The sequence below is a fragment of the Anopheles funestus genome, chromosome 2RL (assembly GCF_943734845.2).
Source record: "Anopheles funestus chromosome 2RL, idAnoFuneDA-416_04, whole genome shotgun sequence".
Lineage (NCBI taxonomy): Eukaryota > Metazoa > Arthropoda > Insecta > Diptera > Culicidae > Anopheles > Anopheles funestus.
The window spans coordinates 94,278,803-94,300,668 of record NC_064598.1 but is presented as its reverse complement, the minus strand read 5'-3'; the positions used below and the strand labels follow the sequence as shown (position 1 = coordinate 94,300,668).

The 21,866-nt window shown below is 41.1% G+C and overlaps 8 protein-coding genes across 10 annotated transcripts; 2 read left to right on the top strand and 6 right to left on the bottom strand.

Annotated features, from left to right (window-relative positions):
* Positions 1 to 985: 985 nt before the first annotated feature.
* On the bottom strand, positions 986 to 4,081 carry LOC125762808 (sodium channel protein Nach). The gene is made up of 5 exons (XM_049425308.1): positions 3,915 to 4,081; positions 3,641 to 3,835; positions 2,920 to 3,578; positions 2,584 to 2,859; positions 986 to 2,522 (listed from the first exon to the last, which is right to left on the bottom strand). Exons 1-5 carry the CDS (start codon positions 4,079 to 4,081, stop codon positions 2,350 to 2,352), a joined length of 1,470 nt encoding a protein of 489 aa, XP_049281265.1. The 3' UTR covers positions 986 to 2,349.
* Positions 4,082 to 4,159: 78 nt separating this feature from the next.
* LOC125762786 (uncharacterized) lies at positions 4,160 to 6,927 on the bottom strand. 3 transcript variants are annotated; one of them, XM_049425274.1, is made up of 3 exons: positions 5,676 to 6,916; positions 5,468 to 5,575; positions 4,160 to 4,764 (listed from the first exon to the last, which is right to left on the bottom strand). In XM_049425274.1, exons 1-3 carry the CDS (start codon positions 6,562 to 6,564, stop codon positions 4,286 to 4,288), a joined length of 1,476 nt encoding a protein of 491 aa, XP_049281231.1. In that variant the 5' UTR covers positions 6,565 to 6,916; the 3' UTR covers positions 4,160 to 4,285. The 3 variants fall into 3 exon arrangements, with proteins under 3 accessions (XP_049281231.1, XP_049281230.1, XP_049281229.1); XM_049425273.1 differs by having other exon boundaries at positions 4,760 to 5,566; positions 5,676 to 6,927; XM_049425272.1 differs by having other exon boundaries at positions 4,760 to 5,575; positions 5,676 to 6,924.
* A 99-nt stretch (positions 6,928 to 7,026) lies between these two features.
* Positions 7,027 to 8,895, bottom strand: LOC125762787 (zinc finger protein 708-like). Its single transcript, XM_049425275.1, has one exon. The coding sequence runs from the start codon at positions 8,772 to 8,774 to the stop codon at positions 7,353 to 7,355; it is 1,422 nt and encodes a 473-aa protein (XP_049281232.1). The 5' UTR covers positions 8,775 to 8,895; the 3' UTR covers positions 7,027 to 7,352.
* Positions 8,896 to 9,406: 511 nt separating this feature from the next.
* Positions 9,407 to 11,906, bottom strand: LOC125762788 (uncharacterized). The gene is made up of 2 exons (XM_049425276.1): positions 10,235 to 11,906; positions 9,407 to 10,154 (listed from the first exon to the last, which is right to left on the bottom strand). Exons 1-2 carry the CDS (start codon positions 11,148 to 11,150, stop codon positions 9,697 to 9,699), a joined length of 1,374 nt encoding a protein of 457 aa, XP_049281233.1. The 5' UTR covers positions 11,151 to 11,906; the 3' UTR covers positions 9,407 to 9,696.
* A 316-nt stretch (positions 11,907 to 12,222) lies between these two features.
* LOC125762792 (uncharacterized) lies at positions 12,223 to 13,802 on the top strand. Its single transcript, XM_049425283.1, has 3 exons — positions 12,223 to 12,485; positions 12,562 to 12,996; positions 13,069 to 13,802. Exons 1-3 carry the CDS (start codon positions 12,315 to 12,317, stop codon positions 13,732 to 13,734), a joined length of 1,272 nt encoding a protein of 423 aa, XP_049281240.1. The 5' UTR covers positions 12,223 to 12,314; the 3' UTR covers positions 13,735 to 13,802.
* Positions 13,803 to 13,862: 60 nt separating this feature from the next.
* On the bottom strand, positions 13,863 to 15,547 carry LOC125762791 (uncharacterized). Its single transcript, XM_049425282.1, has one exon. The coding sequence runs from the start codon at positions 15,268 to 15,270 to the stop codon at positions 13,981 to 13,983; it is 1,290 nt and encodes a 429-aa protein (XP_049281239.1). The 5' UTR covers positions 15,271 to 15,547; the 3' UTR covers positions 13,863 to 13,980.
* A 123-nt stretch (positions 15,548 to 15,670) lies between these two features.
* LOC125762781 (uncharacterized) lies at positions 15,671 to 21,743 on the bottom strand. The gene is made up of 5 exons (XM_049425267.1): positions 21,449 to 21,743; positions 18,956 to 21,387; positions 18,726 to 18,886; positions 18,443 to 18,646; positions 15,671 to 16,208 (listed from the first exon to the last, which is right to left on the bottom strand). Exons 1-5 carry the CDS (start codon positions 21,607 to 21,609, stop codon positions 15,831 to 15,833), a joined length of 3,336 nt encoding a protein of 1,111 aa, XP_049281224.1. The 5' UTR covers positions 21,610 to 21,743; the 3' UTR covers positions 15,671 to 15,830.
* LOC125762807 (uncharacterized) lies at positions 16,571 to 18,425 on the top strand. Its single transcript, XM_049425307.1, has 3 exons — positions 16,571 to 16,639; positions 17,096 to 17,253; positions 17,603 to 18,425. Exons 2-3 carry the CDS (start codon positions 17,125 to 17,127, stop codon positions 17,729 to 17,731), a joined length of 258 nt encoding a protein of 85 aa, XP_049281264.1. The 5' UTR covers positions 16,571 to 16,639; positions 17,096 to 17,124; the 3' UTR covers positions 17,732 to 18,425.
* Positions 21,744 to 21,866: the final 123 nt, after the last annotated feature.

Here is a 21,866-nt window from a genome sequence, read left to right as displayed (position 1 = left end):
ATCTGGTACCATTCATGGACAAAACGAACCGCAAAGTGTCCAAGCTTGAGGTGATACAAAATGTTATCGACTACATCTGTGAACTGCAGAATACGCTAGCTGATGCAGACGTTTCTACGACTGCTGATTCCCGGGATGCTGCTGTAAATAAGACTAGTAACACCTGTGAATAGGATACGAGACCACCTCGCCAACAACAGTGAAAAAAGAGGTAAATATAAATTCAAGAACACAGTTTTACACTAACCCGAAAGAGCCCGAAGAAACAAAATGCGATCCCAAAAACGAAAAAAAAGGATAATACGGTTTACATTGTTTCGCTAGTGTGGTTTTCAATGTCAAATGTTTACAACAAAGCTTTTTCTGTTTGTTCAATTTACTCTACAGATCAATTGGTGGTACGATGTCATCATGTTATCCAGCTGTAACATGCCGCAGACGGAGCAATCTTCGATATTGTGCAATAAGGGGCAAAATATGCAAGAAGAATAATTAAACAAATCTCAGTAGATGGCCGAATGACTGGGGGGGGGGCCGAATGGGTATGATACGTTTATCATTACGCGGGCGGGCGGTTTAAATTGCCAGCACATAATAGCATTAGGTTTGTGTTTTAGTAAGTCTATCCTTGAAACAAGCATACATACATGAACAAATTTGTAGGTAAGAACATACCAGGAATGTAGGAAGCGTACACTGAAGGAACATCCATGTAACTAACCTCATACAAATATGCTGTGATCAGTAGAAATATGTGTTGTTTGTGTTTGATCGTATACTTATGTTGAGCATGGAACACAAACGCACGCACTATTTCAACGAATTTACAATATGTTTCACTCAATCGATTCACATCTACATCTCCTGGGAACTACAACAACAGTATTTACAGCAAACTTTATTCGCATACGCATTTTGGAAACTTGTACCGACTGCATAATGCATAATGCATATATATATGCTGCAGGTGCAAAGGGAAAATCCCTAAAAACCCTAATTGGCCTAAGGAGCACTGTGTAGAGTAAAAACATAAAAGAGAGATTTATGTGATGATTAAATAAATTTCATTTTAGCATATAATTGAACCTTAGTTATTACTACACAATGCATAAAACCGATCAACAGTAAACATTCATCACTTAGAAATTCTTACTATTTTATTGTATCATCTCTATTAACTAGAGTCTAATAAATAACATGCAAAACGTACACTATTTATGTAGACTATTTACTGTGGAATGTAACAATGAAAGAAGCAAAAAGGTTTTTCAACAATTGCATTTATCATATCAAAATAATCAATGATGAGCTCTGTAAAGTACGCACAAAAAAGGATCACCTTAAAAGAGTACTATAGCGGTAGATATTCAGCCGTAGGCCGTGTCTCTTACACACCTGCCACTTGGCCAATACTTCAAAGAGGTCGTAATGCCCTGATAAGAAAGTGAGTAAACACCTGGCTGGAGCAAACATGGGTTGGATTTGTAAGAATGAGTAGCAAATGACATAGAGCATGTGCAGAGATATGGGTACAGGTACACCTGCACTGTTCCGGTCGAGTAGAAATATCTCACTTTTTTATATAGGTTACATGACGCATGCATTCTGAAACAACGTACCACACACCTTTAAGTGTAAGAGTACTCAACGCGTTCGTTATCTATCGCCTTTCGTTTTTTTTTTTTGGTACCACTTGCACTAACCACCAAACCACAGCCATAGATAACAGCCCGGCATGCTCTATCACGGAACAACAAAGTCCAATCGATTGATCACCGGCTGCGAAAGGTATGTTTTGTGTTTCACGGGAAACGGAAGGCTGTCCTGGCCAGGTGTGTCAATATCGTCGTAGCATTTTGGGCTAACGATGACACAGTACACGTGCACCTGACGCGCAGTACTTTATTACCAGTAATCGTTTGGCCGGTTGTCGGTTGTTGTCTATCAGTGACCCGGTATCAGCTTAGTGCAAGTGAACCTATTGCTGTACCTTTATCTAACCGGTGCTGGTCAATTAATACCAGGTAAGCCCTCACTCACAATCTTGATTGTAGAATTGTCCAGGGATTCTTCGCAAATGTACTTAAACCCGATAACAGCGAGTGTGCGTGTGTGGCACGGAATGTACGCTTCATCAGCCAAACACCTGGATGCACTTAGCAATCGGGAACTTGCCTTCAACTTTACGGTTACACCACAAGCGGACACGACGGCAGATGTTTATCTGAAGAAAAAAGCATATGATGTTGTCACAGCTATAACGTGTGACATAGAATCCGTGCCAGATGGAAGCATTTTTTTATACATATTAAACATTTATTATCCTTTTTCCGTATTAAAGTGACCTCATCAATTAGTTTCAACTTTGTAGGGTGCTACAATTTTCCTCGGACTTAAGTTATCCTGGTGCACATTCGTTAAATACCGCGTTCCGTATGGGCGTATGGTGAAGTAATAGAAAATTTCCACAAAAGACAGTAAGCTTGCTCCGACAAATAGTCCAGTTGTGCCCCCGACAGATACTAGATTCATGAGTAGGAAATAAAGCATGAAATCATCCACGAAAGTGCTCGTTGTACTTACCAACTAAATCGAGCCTTCCACGGACCACGTTCCGCTTGTAGCGCTCCGTTGGTAAAGCGGACAGCTGTATCTCTATTGTCGAGTAGCGGCGATCCGAATCAAATATGCTTTCGCGGGAATCATGCACAATGCCTATGTCCACCTCGGTACACGATGGCAGACAATCGCAGACGACACCTCGGCGTCCTACCGACCATTTGGGTATTACAATGGTAAGATCTTCGTAATGATCATTGAGACAGATCAAACCAGACATGTTGCATTTGACGTAAGGATCTACGGCGATTAGGGAAGTTTAGCGATCAGCGATACAATCAGTACAAGCGGTACACTTACCCGTGTTGGGCATTAGATGGCTTGTGCAGTTGCAAATTTTCAACTGCTTGTCCTTACGGCACTGGACCGAGCATGCACTGTAGCTGTAGTACCGATGCACGTTCAGATTGTTCTCGTCCGGAAAGCGACACTTGCGCTGCGATACGCTAACCTGCTTCGCCTCCGGATCATTCTCAATATCCTTTATCGATATGTGGCGCTTGTAGGCAATGTAGTGATCGACCAGCAGCACGTCCGACTTGGGTGTGATCAAGTTGGGCACCTCCTCTTCACCGATCGTGTACACGTACGCCTCGGTAAGCACCGTAATGGTCAGCTTGCCCGGTCCCGTATGTTTGTTCGATATCATGTTCAGCTTGATCGGATGCTTAGCGCTGGTTTGCAACGAATTGACCGCATAGCAAAGACCCAGCTCGGTTTCCATCGGTTGAAAGTATCGGCAGCAGTCGAACGGTTTATCGTTCCAGTAGCAATCCTCAAGCGTTTCCATGCACGTACTCCGCACCAGATCTGCGTACGCGGTAAAGTTGTCGAAAAAGCAGTTCTCCGCCATATCGTCACCGGCACATTCGTTCACCGTATGGTACGATTCGCCCCGAAAGTATCCAATCTCGTTCAAAACCTCTTCCATCGCGAAATCGTGATCTTCACCCCAAAGTCTAACGAAGAAAAAAAAAACCATCAATCGGTGGTGCGAAGAGACCATATTCACAATGCTTACCTATCGGCAATTGCCTGAATGCGTTCCATATTGCGCATTTCGCACACGACAATCGAAGGAAAGCGTGTGTTCCAATCGCGATAGCTTGTTTCCACCACGAACGATATGGCACTGGTTTGGAATGCTTCCAGCGAGGCATCAATGAGAAATGCGGAACCAACCCAGGATATAATAACACACACTATCCAGAATATGCTAAAGCAAAGAAACAATATTGTCACAAAATGGGCATGATTTAAATGCTTCAACTAAGTATTTGTACGATGCAATGTACCGTTCTGTTGCATGGTAGGAATCATCCGCAATAAATTTCACACCATGAAACGTGGAGTTTATGAGATATTCTTTTACAATGTCCATAAACCTCATATTCGACTCGTACACTCGTAGAACCGGTGCGATCACGATCAAGTTAGAAACTAAAAGCATTTCTTTCGACATCAAAGGTATCTCAAGTACTGATTCAGATATTGGAAATTACGTCTCGATAAAGATCTCTCACAGTGTAACTGAGGGATATTGATTTTATCATGCGAAGTACTCATGTACAATTGTATCCTAATTTATTCATGTGTTCCTTTTTGGTGTAACAAAGGTATGGACTCATACCCGTTTGGAATTGATCCATTGTTGAATTTAACCTAATTAATGGACAAACTTATCAACCAGCTCAGTAAGCATTTCGGACATTCGGCTTCTATACGTAGCTGCTTCCTCGAATGCTCCCAGACAAATACGCTGTTTGCCACTGTCGCGCAAAAAACTATCGAAACTCTCCGAAGAATTAAGCATGCTTTTAGCAGCCTGCTTGGGCAACAGTGTAATGTGACCGAACAGCAACGATTCGATAAGTCCGGCCAGTGCAAAATGCTCACAGGCAGCATCATATTCCGCGCGCGGTATGATCATTTCCACACGCATGCCATTGCAGCCGGACTCTAGCAGATCACCCAGAGTTTGGTAGTAAATGTTGAGCAATGTTTGCAAATGCTGCCGGCGAAAGTCACGAGAACTGCAAAGCATTATTAGCGTCCAAACATCCAACACGGGTGGAGCGTACCGGGCCAACTGGAAGTCAACAAGTTTCGCCTCGACAGGGGTTAGCTTCATCGAGCTGGTGTTTGCTAAAATACACAAATACTAAAAATTAATATCTTTGGTACGTATTGCATCCCGCTTGAAGTGAAACGACGGATGGAATAATCGTCTCTCGCGATGTCGCCGTAAACGGTGAAGAACTAGCCGCAGTGCACTACTCTCAAACCTGAAGGATATATCGATCAACTAAATCCGATAGCATGTCCGTCATGAAATTTCGATAATCTTCGTACTGCGCCCAGGCTTCGAGACACACATCCATCTTGGCGGAGCGTGACTGGCTGCCCACAGTGCCCGGTAGTCGATGTTCTTCGCGGCATCGAGCCACTAGCTCCATCGGTAGCATCGTAACATGCCGATACAGGACACTGTCGATCAATCCAGCGAGTTGATACTGATCGCACGAATCCCGATAGGATGGAAACCCGTGCGAAAAGATTTCCCGCACGTCCCGATGAAACCAGTCCAGCTCAACCTGCAGTGCCTCGTAATACCCGTCCAGCAGCTCGTCGAGATGCCGTTCCCGAAATGTGCGTGTCGTCGTCGAGGTAAGGAACGATAAAATATCGTAGGCAGGCGGAGCGTAGCGAGCAATTTGGAAGTCGATCAGTATGCAACTCGATGGACGGGCAGCACCCGGTGCGGACCAATTGCCCAAATTGAGCACCTCGCAGGGATTTGGCTTTTTGATAGAGGAACGCTTCCGACCGCGGCGCTCACCGTTCGTACCCATCATTAGCTGGCTGCTGCTGTTCGCAGTGTCCGCGGTAGCATTTTTCTCCGCCTCTTGCTGATCCTCGCGATCCGACGTTGCTTTGCGTCCTTCGGCTGGATGCCCTTATCATGGAGATGTGACGTGAAAAGCATACAAAATTAGCTCGCAGAACGATAACAAGCGGGGGCGCTATAAATCTGCTTGCGGATCCCACCCTAGTACCTTCTTCATTGATGCCACCGTCTACGCTCGTCGGTATCATCTCGTATCGGAACATTACGTTGTTACACCACAGATCGCCATGATTTAACACGTTGCGGAAGACCGCCGAAGGTTTAGCGAAGTCGTAAATCTTGCGTACCACAGCGGGGACTTTTTCCAATATCTCGTCCAGCTTATCGGAGCGGGCGTACTTATCAATTTTCTTGATCATCTCGCACAGCACCTGTATGGCATTTTCGAGATTAATCTTCCGCACATGATCGTCATCGTCCACGTACGCATTCTCGTTCAGATATCCGGCGAACAGTTTCGGTATCGGTGTTTTCGACCGTTCCTCCAGGATGAGCGACGAGGCGTGCAGTTTTGCAATGGCCTGCAGTGCCACCTTCAAGTGGTCGAAATCGAGCAGATTCTTCGTATTTTCCACTATGCTATAGCCTTCCGATTTTAAGTTCTCGAACACTATCATTCGCTCGCCTTTGGTAAAGTAGGCGGTTGGGACGAACGGTCGCGTACCGATCATCACATCCTGCAGCCGTGGAATGACGTGCTTGTACAGCAAAATTTCCTTCCGAAAGCAACCCATCTCCTTGATGTAGTCCGCCAACTTGGGCACATGTTCGGGGATAACTTTTACGAAAAAACTTATATACTCTTCCTCGGCATACTTTTCCTCCTCTTCCGGTGTGTAGTGAACCATTTTTTCGCGCAGATTCACATCGAGCAGATAATGATCACCCAAATAGCCGACCGGTTCCTCGCACAGCCGTTGCACTTGGTACGAAACGAGCCGAAACTTTCCATTGACACGATTCCTTTTGTCCTGTATATAGCACTTCACACACTCCACTATATCACTCTCAACTAGGCCGATCGTTTCGGGATTCATTGAACAGACGGGAACTGCTTCTGGTGCCACCAAACACTGTACAATGGTAGTATACGCAACTGTACACAGCAGCTGTACTTTTATACAAGAGCATAGTTTCGTATGCAATAAAGATAAGCAATGCAAATACGGTGGCCCATCTGCGGGTGGAGATCTTGGCGACACAAATACTATGGTTTTATACCGCGTCTGCTTTGAATTAAAATCTAACTCTGTACTTCAGAAATTAAATCAATTCCAAACTCAAGGTATTGTACACAAGAATTCTTCTGTTCTTCTAATGCAATCGATCCGGTCCCTGTGACATAGACTTTGTTTAAGACTACCGAAGGTGTTCGAGTGGAAAATATCCAGAAAGGAAGGACAACGGAGGATCCATCATAAGGACAACCTTTTGGAGTTGTGGGTGCGATTAGCTCACTATCGTACTATCGTAAAAAAAACTCTTGGACGACCAAGCTCCACAGAGGAAGGTCCATAGTCCATAGTGTTTTTAGCATCTGATAAGTAAGCATTCTTCAATGGCTCCACAACCTTGGCAATAGCTTGTGATTTAAATTACCCTTAGGAAAGCCCTTTTACATGGTGTTGAGGATTACTACTTACCTCCCTTTCCGATAGCTGAGGCACAGCTGTCCAGTACTACTGTTTCAACATTTCGGATGCTAACGGACTACATCCATGGTAATGAAAGTTTCCTTTGTTGAATTGAAGATTAGTTTATTCTCCAGTCACTGGACAGAAGAAGGTGTACAACTATCGATCGGGTTCGAAACTCGCTGAAAGCATCATTCGTTTAGAAACACTATCGGCTCGTTGCAGATGAGATTAACACCACCCGCATCTATGTTTTCCAACATGATTGGATTCGAATTGATTTGATAGCATATTTCATTTAATATTTCTTCATTTACTGCCTTATCACCAAAGTCTGGCTGTAATACGGTGCTCATCGTCTCACTGCCCATGGCAGCGAAGCCGCTTTTGTTCGCGCCCGCTTGCACGTCTCGCTTTGGATGGTGTTTGTTTACGTGCGCTTGAAGCCGGGATGGGGATGTGTACGCCATTTCGCAGTAGGTGCACCGAAACGGTTTGCCAAAGTGTTGATAAGTGTGTACCTTCAGCTGCTGCTTCTGACGGAAGCTCCGTTCACAATGATTACATTTATGCGGCTTCTCGTTGCTATGAATCAGCTCGTGATCGTTCAGGTGGGCCATGGTAGTGAACTTTTTCGAACACACTGTACACGTGTGTTTACGTTTGCTTTCCGGCAATTCGTGTTCTTCGAGGTGTTTCCGCAAGAAGCTACCCTTGGCGAATGATTTGCTGCAAAATTTGCATCGATATTTTTTCCCAACATGCAGCACTAGGTGAGTTTTCAGCGAGTTTTCCTTCCCGAACGTACGGTTACATATGTGACAGACGTGACGCCGTACACCAGCATGCAGCACCAGCTTATGGTCGTTTAAGGAAGATTTTCTAGTGAAACTTTTTAAACAAAGATCACACTGAAATGTTGGTTTCGGTTTCTGTTCTGATTGTTTGTCGTTTGTTTCGTGCAATCTTCTTTTCTTAACAGCTTTTGAAAATGTTTTACTTGCTATTTGGTTTTCATTCCTTTGTAAAACTTTCCTATGCATTCTCAGCTCATGATTGTAGCGCGTCGCTTTAGCTACGAATTGCATTTCGCAGTACTGACATTTATAGTTTTTGCTGCTTGAATGGATTTCTTCATGTCTAGTCAACATTTTGCGTGTTTTAAACTGTTTTTGGCAAGTAGCACAAACTAAAATCCTAGCGTCTGCATTTTGAGAGCTTTGCAACTGCTCATCATTAGTGTTTTCTGTACATTCATTAGCCTGTTTAGCTTCTTCATTTGCGGTACTGCTTTGCTCTAAACTGTTGATAATTTTGGCAATATTCGCTTTCGTCTGCAGTTCTTCGTACGCCTTTATGGCTCTCATGCGAAATCGATAGAAATCCTTCAGCATACCTACGCACCGCGAACAGATATCGTCGTACAGCAGTTGAATCTCCGACAACAGCTTTTTCGTTGGAAGCAGTATGAGTTGTGCGTAAAGTTCTCCCAGCTGTATCATGCGGTTGGATGGTTCCGCATCGTTACATTCGTCGGCTCGGAATTCACATTTTGTAGACATTTTAAACGTAACATTTGCTTCTGCTAAGCAACATAAGCAAGTCAACTCCATTCTTGCTTCAATATAAGCAATTTTGTATGATTTTTATCACTTCGAATTTCTGCACTAAACATATCATACCATTTGTTTATTTACCAGGTGTAAACATGTCAAAAATCGACGCAGTAACGAGTGTTTATAATAAAGAGCTTAAAGCGCCACACAAAACATTTCGCGTGGCCGAACATTTGTCTGTTCATAGTTTCAACATATTTAATAGCGACATCTATACGTCAAGTGTTGCATTTGAGCGCCATCTCTTTGTCATTATTTGAAACATTTCTCTGTACTGCTTTTAGCGCCACCTATAGTCAAATACTAATTTTTATAGTACATTTCGTTTTGCCCCTAAAAGAGTATGCAATTCGTGGTACAGAAAGGTTTCACTTAATCAGCCGACAGGTATGCAAACGGATGCGCACCGGGATTAGTGTTACCTCTTTCGTAGTATGTTCTCTTGGTATCAAAAATCAGAAAATCGTTCGTTTTCTTGTTGATTGTTTGCGACAATCGAATTGGATTGGAACTTCATAATGGGTGAAGTTGGACAAAGAAATGCACTGTTTTTAATAACAAAGTTTATAACATAATTTAAAATTAAAGAACACAAAAAACAACGCAACCGAATAAAGCAATGTGGTAAATTATGTGTATAAATTTAGCTCACGTGGTAAAATCGTTTGCTGAAAAATATATTCTCTTTATCTTTGTGTAACATTACTGTAGCCTCATCAAGTTGTGTATATTTGTTTTAATATAAATTCAACAATATCTATATACATTCACACCACATTGCACAATATTTTACATTGTACAGCGAGCATTCCTTAAATAGCTCTGTATAAACCCTTTGATCAATGGAATTTGATCAAAACAATGCATTGTATTGATTGCTAGTGGCTCTTTCATATCACCATCTAATGAATAAAGTGGTTTATTGTTCTAGCACGTACTTGTCAACAATTTGTGTGATCATATCACTTATGCGTGTACGATACTGCTCATACTTTTCGAATCCACGTATGCTAGCCCGCACAAACACGCTGGAATAGGTTTTGCAATCCAAATCCTCATCCTCTGTACTATCATCTCTCTCGTAACAATCCGGCTCCGGTGGCCAGTGAAAGTACATGCAGCTTTCGATCAATCCGGCCAGATGATAGTGTTTGCAGGATTCCAGAAACTTGGATCGTGGCAAAACTTTCTCCACCTCCAGCTGGTTGGTCACCAAATGCGAAGCCAAACTGCTGTAGTACAGATCCTTCCACTGCTCTAGAAGAGGATCTCGGAACCCGCTTAGCGTTGATATCATAATGAGAGCCATCACATCGTACGCCGGTGGTGCGATCCGTGAGAACTGAAAATCCACCAATTTGGCATCGATAGGTTGAACTGAAACAAGCCATGAAATTGTATTAAAAAAGAGATTATTTTCCATGGAACTCTTCACTTAAGGCTCATATCACACTTACCGGTTTTTGTTCCATTTACTTTTGATTCATACTTGAACAGAATGTTGTTACACCACAGATCTCCATGGTTCAGCACGTTGCGGTATACGGTGGATGGTTTGGCAAAGTCATAAATTCGTCGTACTACTAACGGAATACGTTCTAGAATGAGTTCCAACTGATCCGAGCTTCGATACTTATCTATCCGCTTCGCTACTTCACACATAACTTGAATGCAATTCTCAATATTTGTAGTTCGCACGTACGCATCTTGGTTAACGTACACGTTTTCCGCTAGCAGGCATGTTCCACTTCCAGAAAGTTTGGCCGTTACTTCCATTAAGGTGGTTTTCGTGCGCTCCTCGTATATTAACGACATTGCGTGTAATTTTGCGATCGTTCGTAAGGCCATCTCGATGTGAGCCTGGTTTAGTAAGCTTGTCCCTCGGTCAATCATCATGCTGTATCCTTGCTGTTTTAAGTTTTCGAAAACAATCAGCTTCGCTTGTCTTGTAAGATAGGTGTTGGCCACCACATTTCCAATGCCGTGACATTGTTGAGCTAGCTCTGGTAACAGCTTACTGTATACGAAAATTTCCTTCTCGAAACATTTCATCTCGGCTATGTACTCCGCCAACTTTGGATTTTTCTCCGGTAGCATCTTAACGAAGAAAGATTTCTGTTTACTCTCAGCTGCAACCATTGTGTCAGCTTTGGTCGAGGATGTTTCACATTCTTCTTGCTGCCCATTTGTGTGCACCAATTTCTCCTCAACATCCACTGCTAGGATGAAGTGATCTGCCAGATATCCGATGGGTTCTTCGCTGATCCGTTTCAAGCTGTATGAAGCAACTTTCGATGAAGCTTGCAAGCTTCTTCCCATAACTAACTGTACATCCTCATCGGTGATAATATCATCAGCCACACGCTCATCCATCGTTGGTAAATTTTTGTGTCTGTCTTCAATAAACAAAGCCAAACACTGCTGTCCAATAAGCGTTCTTCATAAACGAGCAAACGGCAAGCACTTTTGCAGGTTTTGTTGGTTCCACAATCCGTGACGTAATCACATCAACAAAGTTGCTGAGTCACCATTAAACTGATTCTTTACGATTTTCATTTAAGTGTAGTACTACTGTTGATACGTTTCTTTTAGTGTAAAACCAAACAAATAAGACAAGCACAACACTTTTAACTTGATGTTTGTACGTAAATAAGATTGTAGCACCATCCAGTAAAATGCACCAGTGGCTGAGTTTTTTTTGTTGTTATCACCTATCTGGAAGACTACACATCGGGAAACGTTGTTCTCCAAGCTTCACGATATTTGCCCGTATTTATCCGAAACACTAGTTTGGGAACAAAATTTGCATTCCCTATTCGTTGAAACACTTTATTTCTTTACTGTGTTTGTAACGATACAATACGGTACGGTTTGATATATACGGAATGGTTGTAAATTGCTATAAGCAAAAATTCCTCCTTCTTTCAACCTCCAATTTGACAGATGCAATCAGCTGATTTTGACGTTTGTCGGACATGTCGGAAAATAATTGCTATGTGACCCGGATGAAAATTCAATTTTAAAACGGTAGCCACGTGACTTTACGGGATGTAATGAAAATATTTTCAAATAATCATTTTGGGATATTACACTTACATTTATAATTCCGGCACAAGATCATTATTTACACGCGGACCCAGAAGGCAGGCAATGTTTTGCGCGAATTACTCTTTAAATTGTGATTTGCAGAACATTGCAAAAAGAAAAACTCTTTCCCTTCCTTTAGTTGTTTGGCCTTACAACTGGCACATATTACATAAATAAATAATTCAATTTCAAAAACCTTATCACAAAAACAAACACTTCTCTGCTGCTCTGCTTTACGGCTGAAGTAAGGAAGAGCACGTTGTTGATGATGACTCGTGGTAATTGAGATAATTGAGTTAAGCAAATATGCATCATCACACCATGATACCCAGTGGGACCAATGACAAAAAACGCTTATCAAAATATCAGTCTTGATTGTGCCTTACTTAAGGATACAGACAGCTGTAGTAAGAATCTCCCGTAGAATCCGTAACAATACATCTTTAAAGCATGGCGGAAAAACGTTATAATTTAACCACTGATGATTGTAATGTGATCGTCCGTGCTGACCCGAAGATAGGTGGTGAAGTATTGAAAGTGACCAAGTATGAGTCGGAACAAGTACCAGGTCAACCGGGATACTTAGGCGAATATAACTATCTGACTATCTATTATAAAACAGTAAGATAACCATGTTTGTCTATGATAAAAAAAAAGTTAACTAACGTAACTATCTTCGTTTTAATCATCCGATCAGGTACATGAAACTATCATGCGTGGTAGATATTTTATGAAATCGCTTCCATACCACGATGTGGTGCTAACGAAAGCCGTGGAAGAATGGGGCGTGTTTCGCAAAGAAGCAGAATTATACTGCCAACTTTTTAACAAATATGAACGAGACCCGAACAAAGTGATCAAGTGGGTTCCGGACTGTCTTCTGGCACGTAATAATTTGATCGTAATGGAAGATCTAACGAGTGCGGGATATCGAACGACCGAGTTTCAAAATTCACTCGACGAACAACATATGAAACTAGTGTTCGATCGATTGGCCCAGATGCACGCCTGTTCTTTACACTTTGAAGCAAATCAGTTGGATGGACAATCTATTGAATCTTTGTACGGTAAAAGAATATTGTTCGAAACCACATTCACGCCGACAAGTGGGTGGTTCGTAGCTGGATTAAAGGTAACCCAAAGCGTGATGCGTTTGATGCCAAAATATGTCATCTAATTGTTGTCCATTTTAAATGTGTTTTAGGGAATTCAAAAAGTGGCACTAGAGAGAAACCATTACTCTAATGATCCGACTAAAAAGGCTATTATCGAGGATCAGCTGTGGAGTAATCTGGAGCGCATTTATACATTAACAGAAAGTACAAACGAATTTCGTTCCGTGGTGGTGCACCGTGACCTGTGGGTTAACAATATAATGTTTAAATACGACCAAACCGGTGAGCTGCAGCATAACGAGCCGAAAGATTGCATATTGGTCGATTTTCAGCTGGCACGTTATTTACCACCATCCGTTGATTATTTGAGCGCTCTGTACCTTCTAACCGACAGTGCACATCGCACTCAATATGAGGAAAAATACGACGAATATTATTACAATTCCCTGCAACAGAAGCTATCTCTGCTTGGACTGAACGGTTCTGCGATTCTACCACAAGAGCAGTTTAGAAAATCTTTAAACCATTACCGTCTACTTGCACTTGTTTGGACTGGTGTTCTTCACGGATTTGTAAACTTTCCCAAAGGTGTATTAGACAGGCTTCATCATGAAGATCCAGAAACGTATACCCGTATGTCGATGGAAAATCGAGATGATTTCATCATAAAATATTACGATAGTGATCGTTTCTATCGTGATCGGTTTAACGATCTTGTTACGGAATTGTTGCAGCACTTGTTTGATTTTAAATAACTCATAATACAGTGTGTGAAATTAAACATATTAAGCATTATAATAAAAACATTGCAATGCTCAATTAACTACACTTCATATACTATTCTTTGTTTAGATTAACAATGTACTGAAAGAAATATTTCGGATTAATGTAATGAAGCTTTAACGTTTAATCTTGAAGTTTTTTTTTAAATTCTAATTATATATATTTTCCTATTACCTTTCTCCTATATTTTCCTTTCTTTCCTTCAATTAAACGGCCTCTTACAACGCTTCAATCAAATCCTGTACGATTCCCGTCATTCTGCTACGATAAGCGCTATCATTCTGGAACACTTCTAAACACATTTTCATTTTCTCTTCGCCACTAAAACTTTCGTAACACTCCGGCGAGGAAAATATTGTGTCGATGTAACTACGCGGCAGCAATGTAACGTGATTCATGAGGAAATTCTCTATCAATCCAGATGTTTTGTATAGTTCACAGGACTCGAAAAACATTTCCTTCGGGTATAAAGCGTCGACTTCGGCACACACTGTTGGATGTTGTTTCAATTCCGCTACCAAGCATTGGTAATAGTGTCGTGTTAGCTTATCGTAGTGCTTCTGCCGAAATTCACCAGTGGTTGAGAGAGTTATCAGCATGTTTACATCGTATGCTGGTGGCGCATAACGCGTAAACTGGAAGTCAATTAATAAACACTCCACTGGCAATCGGCGGTCATTTGTTTTATCAGCATAACGGAACATCATATTACTGCACCACAGATCACCGTGACAGGCCACATTCTTAAACTTAGTCGAAGGTTTCACAAGCTCATAAATTTCCAACACAAACGAAGGAACTTTCGGCAAGATCACGTTCAATCGTGCGTCATCCTTTACAATCGTACTCACGAATGCAAGTAAAATATCAATCGCATTATTGAGCTCCTCTATTCGCGGATTGTTTGCCCTTTTAATCCACGCATTTTCGTCCAATATTCCGGGAAATTGCACCGGTAAAGTTGCGCCCTGCTCTTGCTCACAGAGTAGTGTTGCCGAATGAAACTTTGCTAACGCAGCAAGGGCACACATTAAATGTGCCTCGTCAAGCACTCCTGACGCTGCGCTGGGAATTGTTTGAAAGCCTTGTTGTGCCAAATTCTCCAATACCAACACTTTGCCCGATAGAAAACAATGTGGAGCAAAACGAGAAAATTGTCTCAGTTTAGGAAACAGTTCACTGTACACTTTCGATTCCTTGGTGGATGTTCCTATTGCTGCCAGGTAGCTGGACAGTGCCGGAATAGTGGTTGGTGTGGCTTTCAAAAAGAACGCCACACGATGATCCGATTGATCAGCAGCTAATTCCAGCAGGAAATGGTCTCCAAGATATCCGGCACGATTTTTACCGAATGGACATATCCGAGCAGACACGTTTAAAGGACGTGGGAAATTTCCTTCTTGTGTGCCATTCTTGAAAGCCGAATAATTGTGCCAAACCGAGTGTAAATCGTCTTGTGAAAGATAATTTGTTACAGATTCGAAAGGCAAATCATTTGGCACGTCCATCTTACCGATGGTACTGTTTTGAACTGGTTGCTTTCACCATGGTACCATTCACCACCACATTCCCGATTTGTGATAGCAGGTGCTTGCGTCACGCATTAAAACTTCATAGTGTTTGTGTTTCGTTGTACGCAATATATGCGCGTACAGTGCGCGCCTTTGTGCCTAGCTTTTTTAGTGTTTTGATTACGAGTGTGGTATTGATAATAGAACTCATTGTGTATGTAATTCAATACCAACTATAAGATGCATATCTACCAAAAAGGCATTTTTGAAATATAAAAACAAAAAGTAGTACCTAATTTTGTAGTACCTACAAAAAGTAAAACCTAATTTATTTAATTTAAAAAAGAATTACTATTGCAACCAAGAAAAGCATGTAGAAGAGAAAAGGTTGGGTAAATTAATATTCATAATCAATTACTTATTTATTTTTATGGATTTGTCGCTTATTCATTAACACAAAACATGTGAACAGTAAAGTAGTTAACCAAAATAAGTGTAAGACACAGCTGTGTCCATCTAAAAACAAATCAAAACTCGACCAGTACAGTAGAACTAAACTACAAAAATGCCAAGTCTATTGGTTCATCAAGTAACTTCCGAAGGTTTGCCTCTTCTTTACCTGTGCCATACGAACTGGTTTTGTTTTTTATCATCCTATCCTTTTCCGCCTGAGCCAAATTACGCGACAATCTTTTCTTATGTGCAACATTACCGTCATTGATTAAACTTTCTTCGTCATCACTTTCCTGCATCTCGGTACCTGCATCTGGAGCCGAATTCCTGTCATTATCAGCAACCGTTGTAGTTGTACGCTGATTCGACGATGGTACATGATTGTGCTTTGCGCGGCGCTCTTCCACAACAAGCATCGAACGAAGAAAGTCCTTACACAATAAGCTTATCGGGGCCATCGTGTGGGAAGATGACGAAATGATCTATGTAGGAGGAAAAAACACAATACAACAAGGTGTAATTATTATTATAAATCTTCAGAGATACGCAATGGTTCATATTAATAGATAATTGAACGTACAACTGATTACGGACTGGAACTGGAACTCTTGAAAAATGTTTTACTAAATCTTCGAAATCAAATGCTTACGATAGGAATTGAATTCCGCAACTCGTAACAATAAAGCAGTACATAAATGAATGTAAACGACAGCTAGCACAGCAGATCCATCATAGCGTGTACCCGTTATGCTTCCCTTCCTAAACTGTCCTTCAGTTTCTGGTGCTTTGCGCATTGCAAGGCTCGAGGCTAACAGATGCAACTATATAAAGCCAAATTCAAATGTTGTGGAGGTATCATTTTGCATACGATAGTTCAACAGTGTGGATATATAATACTAGCATTCATTAAACAGTGAGTTTCTATTAAATATCAAATCAAATCTGCAATCATTCAAGTTTGGTTAGAAGATTGGATTAAACATCGCTAACAAAAACCATAAACTAGAGGTTTAAATCCTTAAAAATAATTGTTGGTTTTCACCTTAAGGATTAAACACAAAGAGTGATTAGTGATCGTTTCCAATTAATACTGCTATGTAATTTACGAAACAATCCTCTTCGTTTTTGCACATGTTTCAAAAAGATTATGTAAAATGTGAAGTTTGTGTTTGTATCACAGAAAGCACTATTGTACGAACAATATTTTATCCAACAATTTTTTTTTGTTTCTAAAACAAATTAGTTTTTCATACATAGCATGATAATGTGTGCAGTTTTTACATTTTCTTTAGAAGAGTAGAGTTACATTTAGTTTTGAGACTGTTGAATAAATGATTCGTGTAAAACTATATTAAACATTTATTTGTAGCCAGCCAATCATTACCGTCCAATAGAAACATGAAATTGTACGGATTTCTTGTTTCAACACTGATTGTGATCTGCGCATTCAGTGCATGTGCTGTGAAAGGATGGCCCGTTACTAATCCAGAGGTAGTGGACAGTCTCATATTCGCCGATCCGGAAGAGGTATGTTTAAATAAAATGGATAAACTGTTTCGTTTCTTCCAAAAAAACACGATACGCAAAATGCAAACCACAAATAACCCATCATTGAGTCGGGTGTCATAATAAAAAAACAATGTTTATATTAAAAATAGCTTACATTATATCTTGTTTGGTAGTAAATTGTATACATCTCTAGACAATATTAAGCAAACAAAGCGACGTAAACTATCATATTAAAGAAAGTTCCAAACAAACCGCAGTGTGTGCCCTCCAATAGTGTCTTCCTGTCAAATGCAGATCAGAAAATGTGTGCATTTCAAAAGCAGATCTTAATTGCAATTATTCAATTTTTCCCCCCATTTATTTGCAGGCAGCACAATCGATGAGAGAAATTCCCCAGTGGCATTGCTTGCGATATTTCAAGCATGACATTCATCTCATGCGCCGTTGTAGGAACTATCGGATGCACATGCTGCGTCGGCCAACAGATACAATGTAATGCAACATAAAAAAAACCATACACACACAATACTGGAATACTATCATTCAGCTAACACCGTTATCTAAAGAAGAAATGTACTGATGCGAATAATTTGTGTTAGCATTTAAGCTACATTTTAGAACGTCATCTACTTCTTCCTTTTGTCACGTGTCCTTGATCGACGCAAATTTCCATTTAATTCGAAGTCACATATACATGATTGGAAAAACAAACGCATAAGCAAGTGTAAACAGTATCAAAACACGTGTCTTATCCACAATTTTCAATCAATAGCTGCCTGTGTTCATCGTAGAACAATCGTAATGTAAATAATAAAAAATAGCAGAACTCGGTAGATTATTATTCACCATGCCCCAAGCCCGCGTCCGTAGTCCCAGTAAGGCATGTATTAGAGCTAAGTTTTCAAATCCCATTTTTTTCATTTTTACAATTGTGTAAACGTACATCTTAAATGCAGAATACTGCCCCAATGTGTGCACCAAAAATCGATTAGATAAAAAAAAAACAAAACCCTCAATCGCTACAGCCAGTGCTTGATGACTTTGCTTATTGATAATCTCGGGATAAGGCAAACGTGAAGTTAGTACATAAGCCGATTCATAGAGAAGAGCACACAAAACATTTAACAAATAATACAATAAAAATCACGAATCAAACAATAAAAGCATTGGATAAACCTGTGGGCTCCATACTTGAAAGAGTACTTACATCTTTTAGTGCAGCATTTGAAGCATTTCCAAAACTGATTCCAGCTTCTGCTCTGCCTGCGTACGGTTGAACGTTACTAGCGCCTGTTGTTTGCTTGTTCAGCATAGCAGCAAAAGGTGTATTAAAGCTTATCGTTGGCTCGTTCATGCATACCACCGGTCCTAAAGATTCTTCATCGGTATCGGACACCAGTTGAAGCAGTTCCTGCAATAATAAAAATATTATTAGTACGATCAGTTCGGTCACTGTCCTCGTTTTTCGCTAATGTTGACGAGTGTTTTACCTGGTTTTCATCAAGGAAAAATAGCTGCGAGGTGGCTTGCCAATCCACATTGAACGATTGCGATCGAGGGTAGCGACGAGGAATCCATGCTGCACCAAACACTTTCGGCATATTGATTCGATGATAAAGTGGCATCGGGATGTTGGGTAGAAATACGTACACTGCACAATCAAATAAAGAGAAGTCAAGTCACCAAATCATACCAAACAAAACGAGACAAGTACTCTTACCTTCATTTTGTTTAGTGAATGCTGCGATCAGGTTCGTGAAGGGATCTAAAACTATCTGATCAATAGTAAGTAGCACCGATACGTGAATTTTTAACGTGAGTAAATTCCAAACAATTAAACGATTCTCCGTACAGATAAGGAGCAGATGAGAGAATTGCCCACAGCAGAAAATTACTTTTTGAATCTGAGCAAAACTTTTAATCGGCACAGCCCGATCTTCTTTTCTAGCATCTGTTTTGTTCGTCGATACAGCAGCATCGTTTGCACTGTCTTTGTATTTGTTCTGGTTTTCCGAACACAAAAATACATTTTCCAGAGATTTTCCACTTATTGAAGGCAGCTTACGTCGTTCAAAGTTTGTCAAACGACGATATTCTCGATACAGCGTGCGCGTGTCAACTTTTTCTATCAATTTATGCAAATGTTGGACCGTTTTATGATTCGGTCGTCCGGTAGTGAAGAGTTTCTGGAGGATTAGTTTTCGACTATCGTTCGTAGTTCGGCAAACTATTGCCAGTGTGTGAAACATTTCCGCCCGTTGGACCATGCTCAGATGAACATTTGCTGCTATTCTCTGCATTATCAGCTTTTTAAATTGTCTCGAAATTGTACTTGCTTTGCAATGTTTTCCCTGTTGTTCAATATGAATGAATCGTCCATTTTGCTTGCAATCACTGTTCAGTTCATCAGTACGAGAACTCTTTTCTTTTCCATTCAACAGTACCATCATGTCGGTTATAATTTTTGCACGAACATCCTCATATGATTTTTCCTTTTGTGGCGTCTTGCTAGCATTTGGCTGCTTTGCACTTGTCGGTACCATTATGATCGATCTGTTAACACACCCGTCCACGCCATTCGGTGCGGAAAGGGCACATTTTAGTTGTAAAGTTTCAGCATTCCACGTGCACAATACATTGCCAAAACCACCGGCCAGCAGGGACGCGTCTTGTGAAAATGATAGTGATTTTACGGGCAGGTTACGGTGCTGTACGCTTCCTACATACGTCCATACTAACTTTTCTCCGCCGTCAGCAGTTTGCGTATCTTCTATCGACCACACCTTGATGCGACGATCTTGCCCTGCTGTGGCACACTGCAAATCTCGTTCGCGAGTGCTGCTCGAAAACGCGATATCATTTACACCTCCATTATGGACGTTTTCAAAATTGCTACGCAGCGCATACGTTTGATGCGATTCGTCATACTTCCAGAATTTCAGACGCATTTCCATCGAGTATTGATTGTCACTCCAACTTTCGACCGTGGCCAACCAATAAGAATTGATCGCAATATTCGTCACAACCGTGTTGTGAATAATGGTTTGATCTTCGACTGTGTTGTTATTGCGAAGTGTTATATCCAGCGTGTAGAGCAAACTTTTGGTGTAGGTCGAAAAAAATTGAATGCAGCCCTCCCTTCCATTCAGGACAACGGCTTGCGTTCTGGGATTAACGCGTAAACCCGCAGGGAAGAGTGGTTGTTCCGTTATTACAGTAGATACTCCTGAAAAGTTCTGCACTACCGCTATTGGTTTAAGCGTTGCATTGAGTATTTGTATAGCATTATCGGCGGTGCTGAAGGCCAATTTAGCTCCGTCCGGTCCCATAACGATATGCAAGACAGTGTCAGAGAGTCGGGCTAATATTTTGTCTGTTTTCTGCATTCCAACTTCCCATTTAACTAAACAGCGTTCGAAACCTCCGGAGTAAAAGTGTGATCCATAATTTCCAAATGCCAATGCTTTCACCGTCTGTGCATGCCAATGATAAGTCTCTGGTACTGGCCTTCGTTTCTCGAGAAAGTTTCGATACAGCACTACGCGTCCCATTTTATCGCATACACCTACAATTGCTTCCACAGGATGGCAAGCTATTAATTGCGGCACCAAATCAGAACAGTGTGGGCGACTATCAAAATAGAATTTTGGTCTTAAACGACACCAGTACCACCTGTTCTTAGCTATGTAAGCAAAATAGTTTAACCTGCGACCTCCTGCGGCTGCCATAATTTGCACATTTTTTACATCATTATTGGTATGCTTTGTGCTTTGTGCGTCGTACAGCGTTATGTTGATGATATCCAATCGTTTCCGCTGGCGCGGACAAAATTGCATAAATACTCTTGTATATAAGGTGCCCAACATTAAAAAGCTGGACATATCATTTTCATCGTAAACTATATGAAATGATTCGACATAAAATTTGGGAGCGTTGTGCACTAGATATGTATCGTGCCGCACTCCGGAGTCTATTTTCCAGGAGAGTATCATTCCTTCGCTAGTGCAACCATAGATATACTTGCTGTTGGTAGCATCTATCACCATGCCGACCAGAAGTTTTCCGTCTGGTATATTCTCATAGTTATGAACCAACTCCCCGGTGATAGCGCTAAATGCTTGTATGTTTTTTTCATTGATTACGAACAACAGCCTGTAAACAAACAAAAATATTATGAATGTCCTTATTAACTACAGCAATAAGTACTTCATACCTTCCATCGGTAGAAAAAATCGGGGGATATTTTACAATACATCCTCCCGCAATCCGTCTTATCCGTAGACCTTCTTCGAGGTCCATATTTGCAGTGGGAGCTTCTAATTTCCCACTCTGTTGCTCTACATCTGCACTAGGTAGCTCTCCTGGCTTGTGCATCTTATCGGTGCACTTTCCGAAGGCGATTTTGTAACAAAAAACACAATTTATCACAATGGTGCTTCAACCACGAGGCAGAACACGAAACACGCCGCAATTTGTAAATAGTTCGAAATTGCGATCTGTCAAACGGCACATGAATTTTGACACCTGGTTACAGTGGGCTTTCGTTTGGACATTATTAACGACATAAAGGCAATCACGAAATCGGCGATTTTCAACTGACCGTTTAGAAAACGCGCATTTCCGTGGAAACT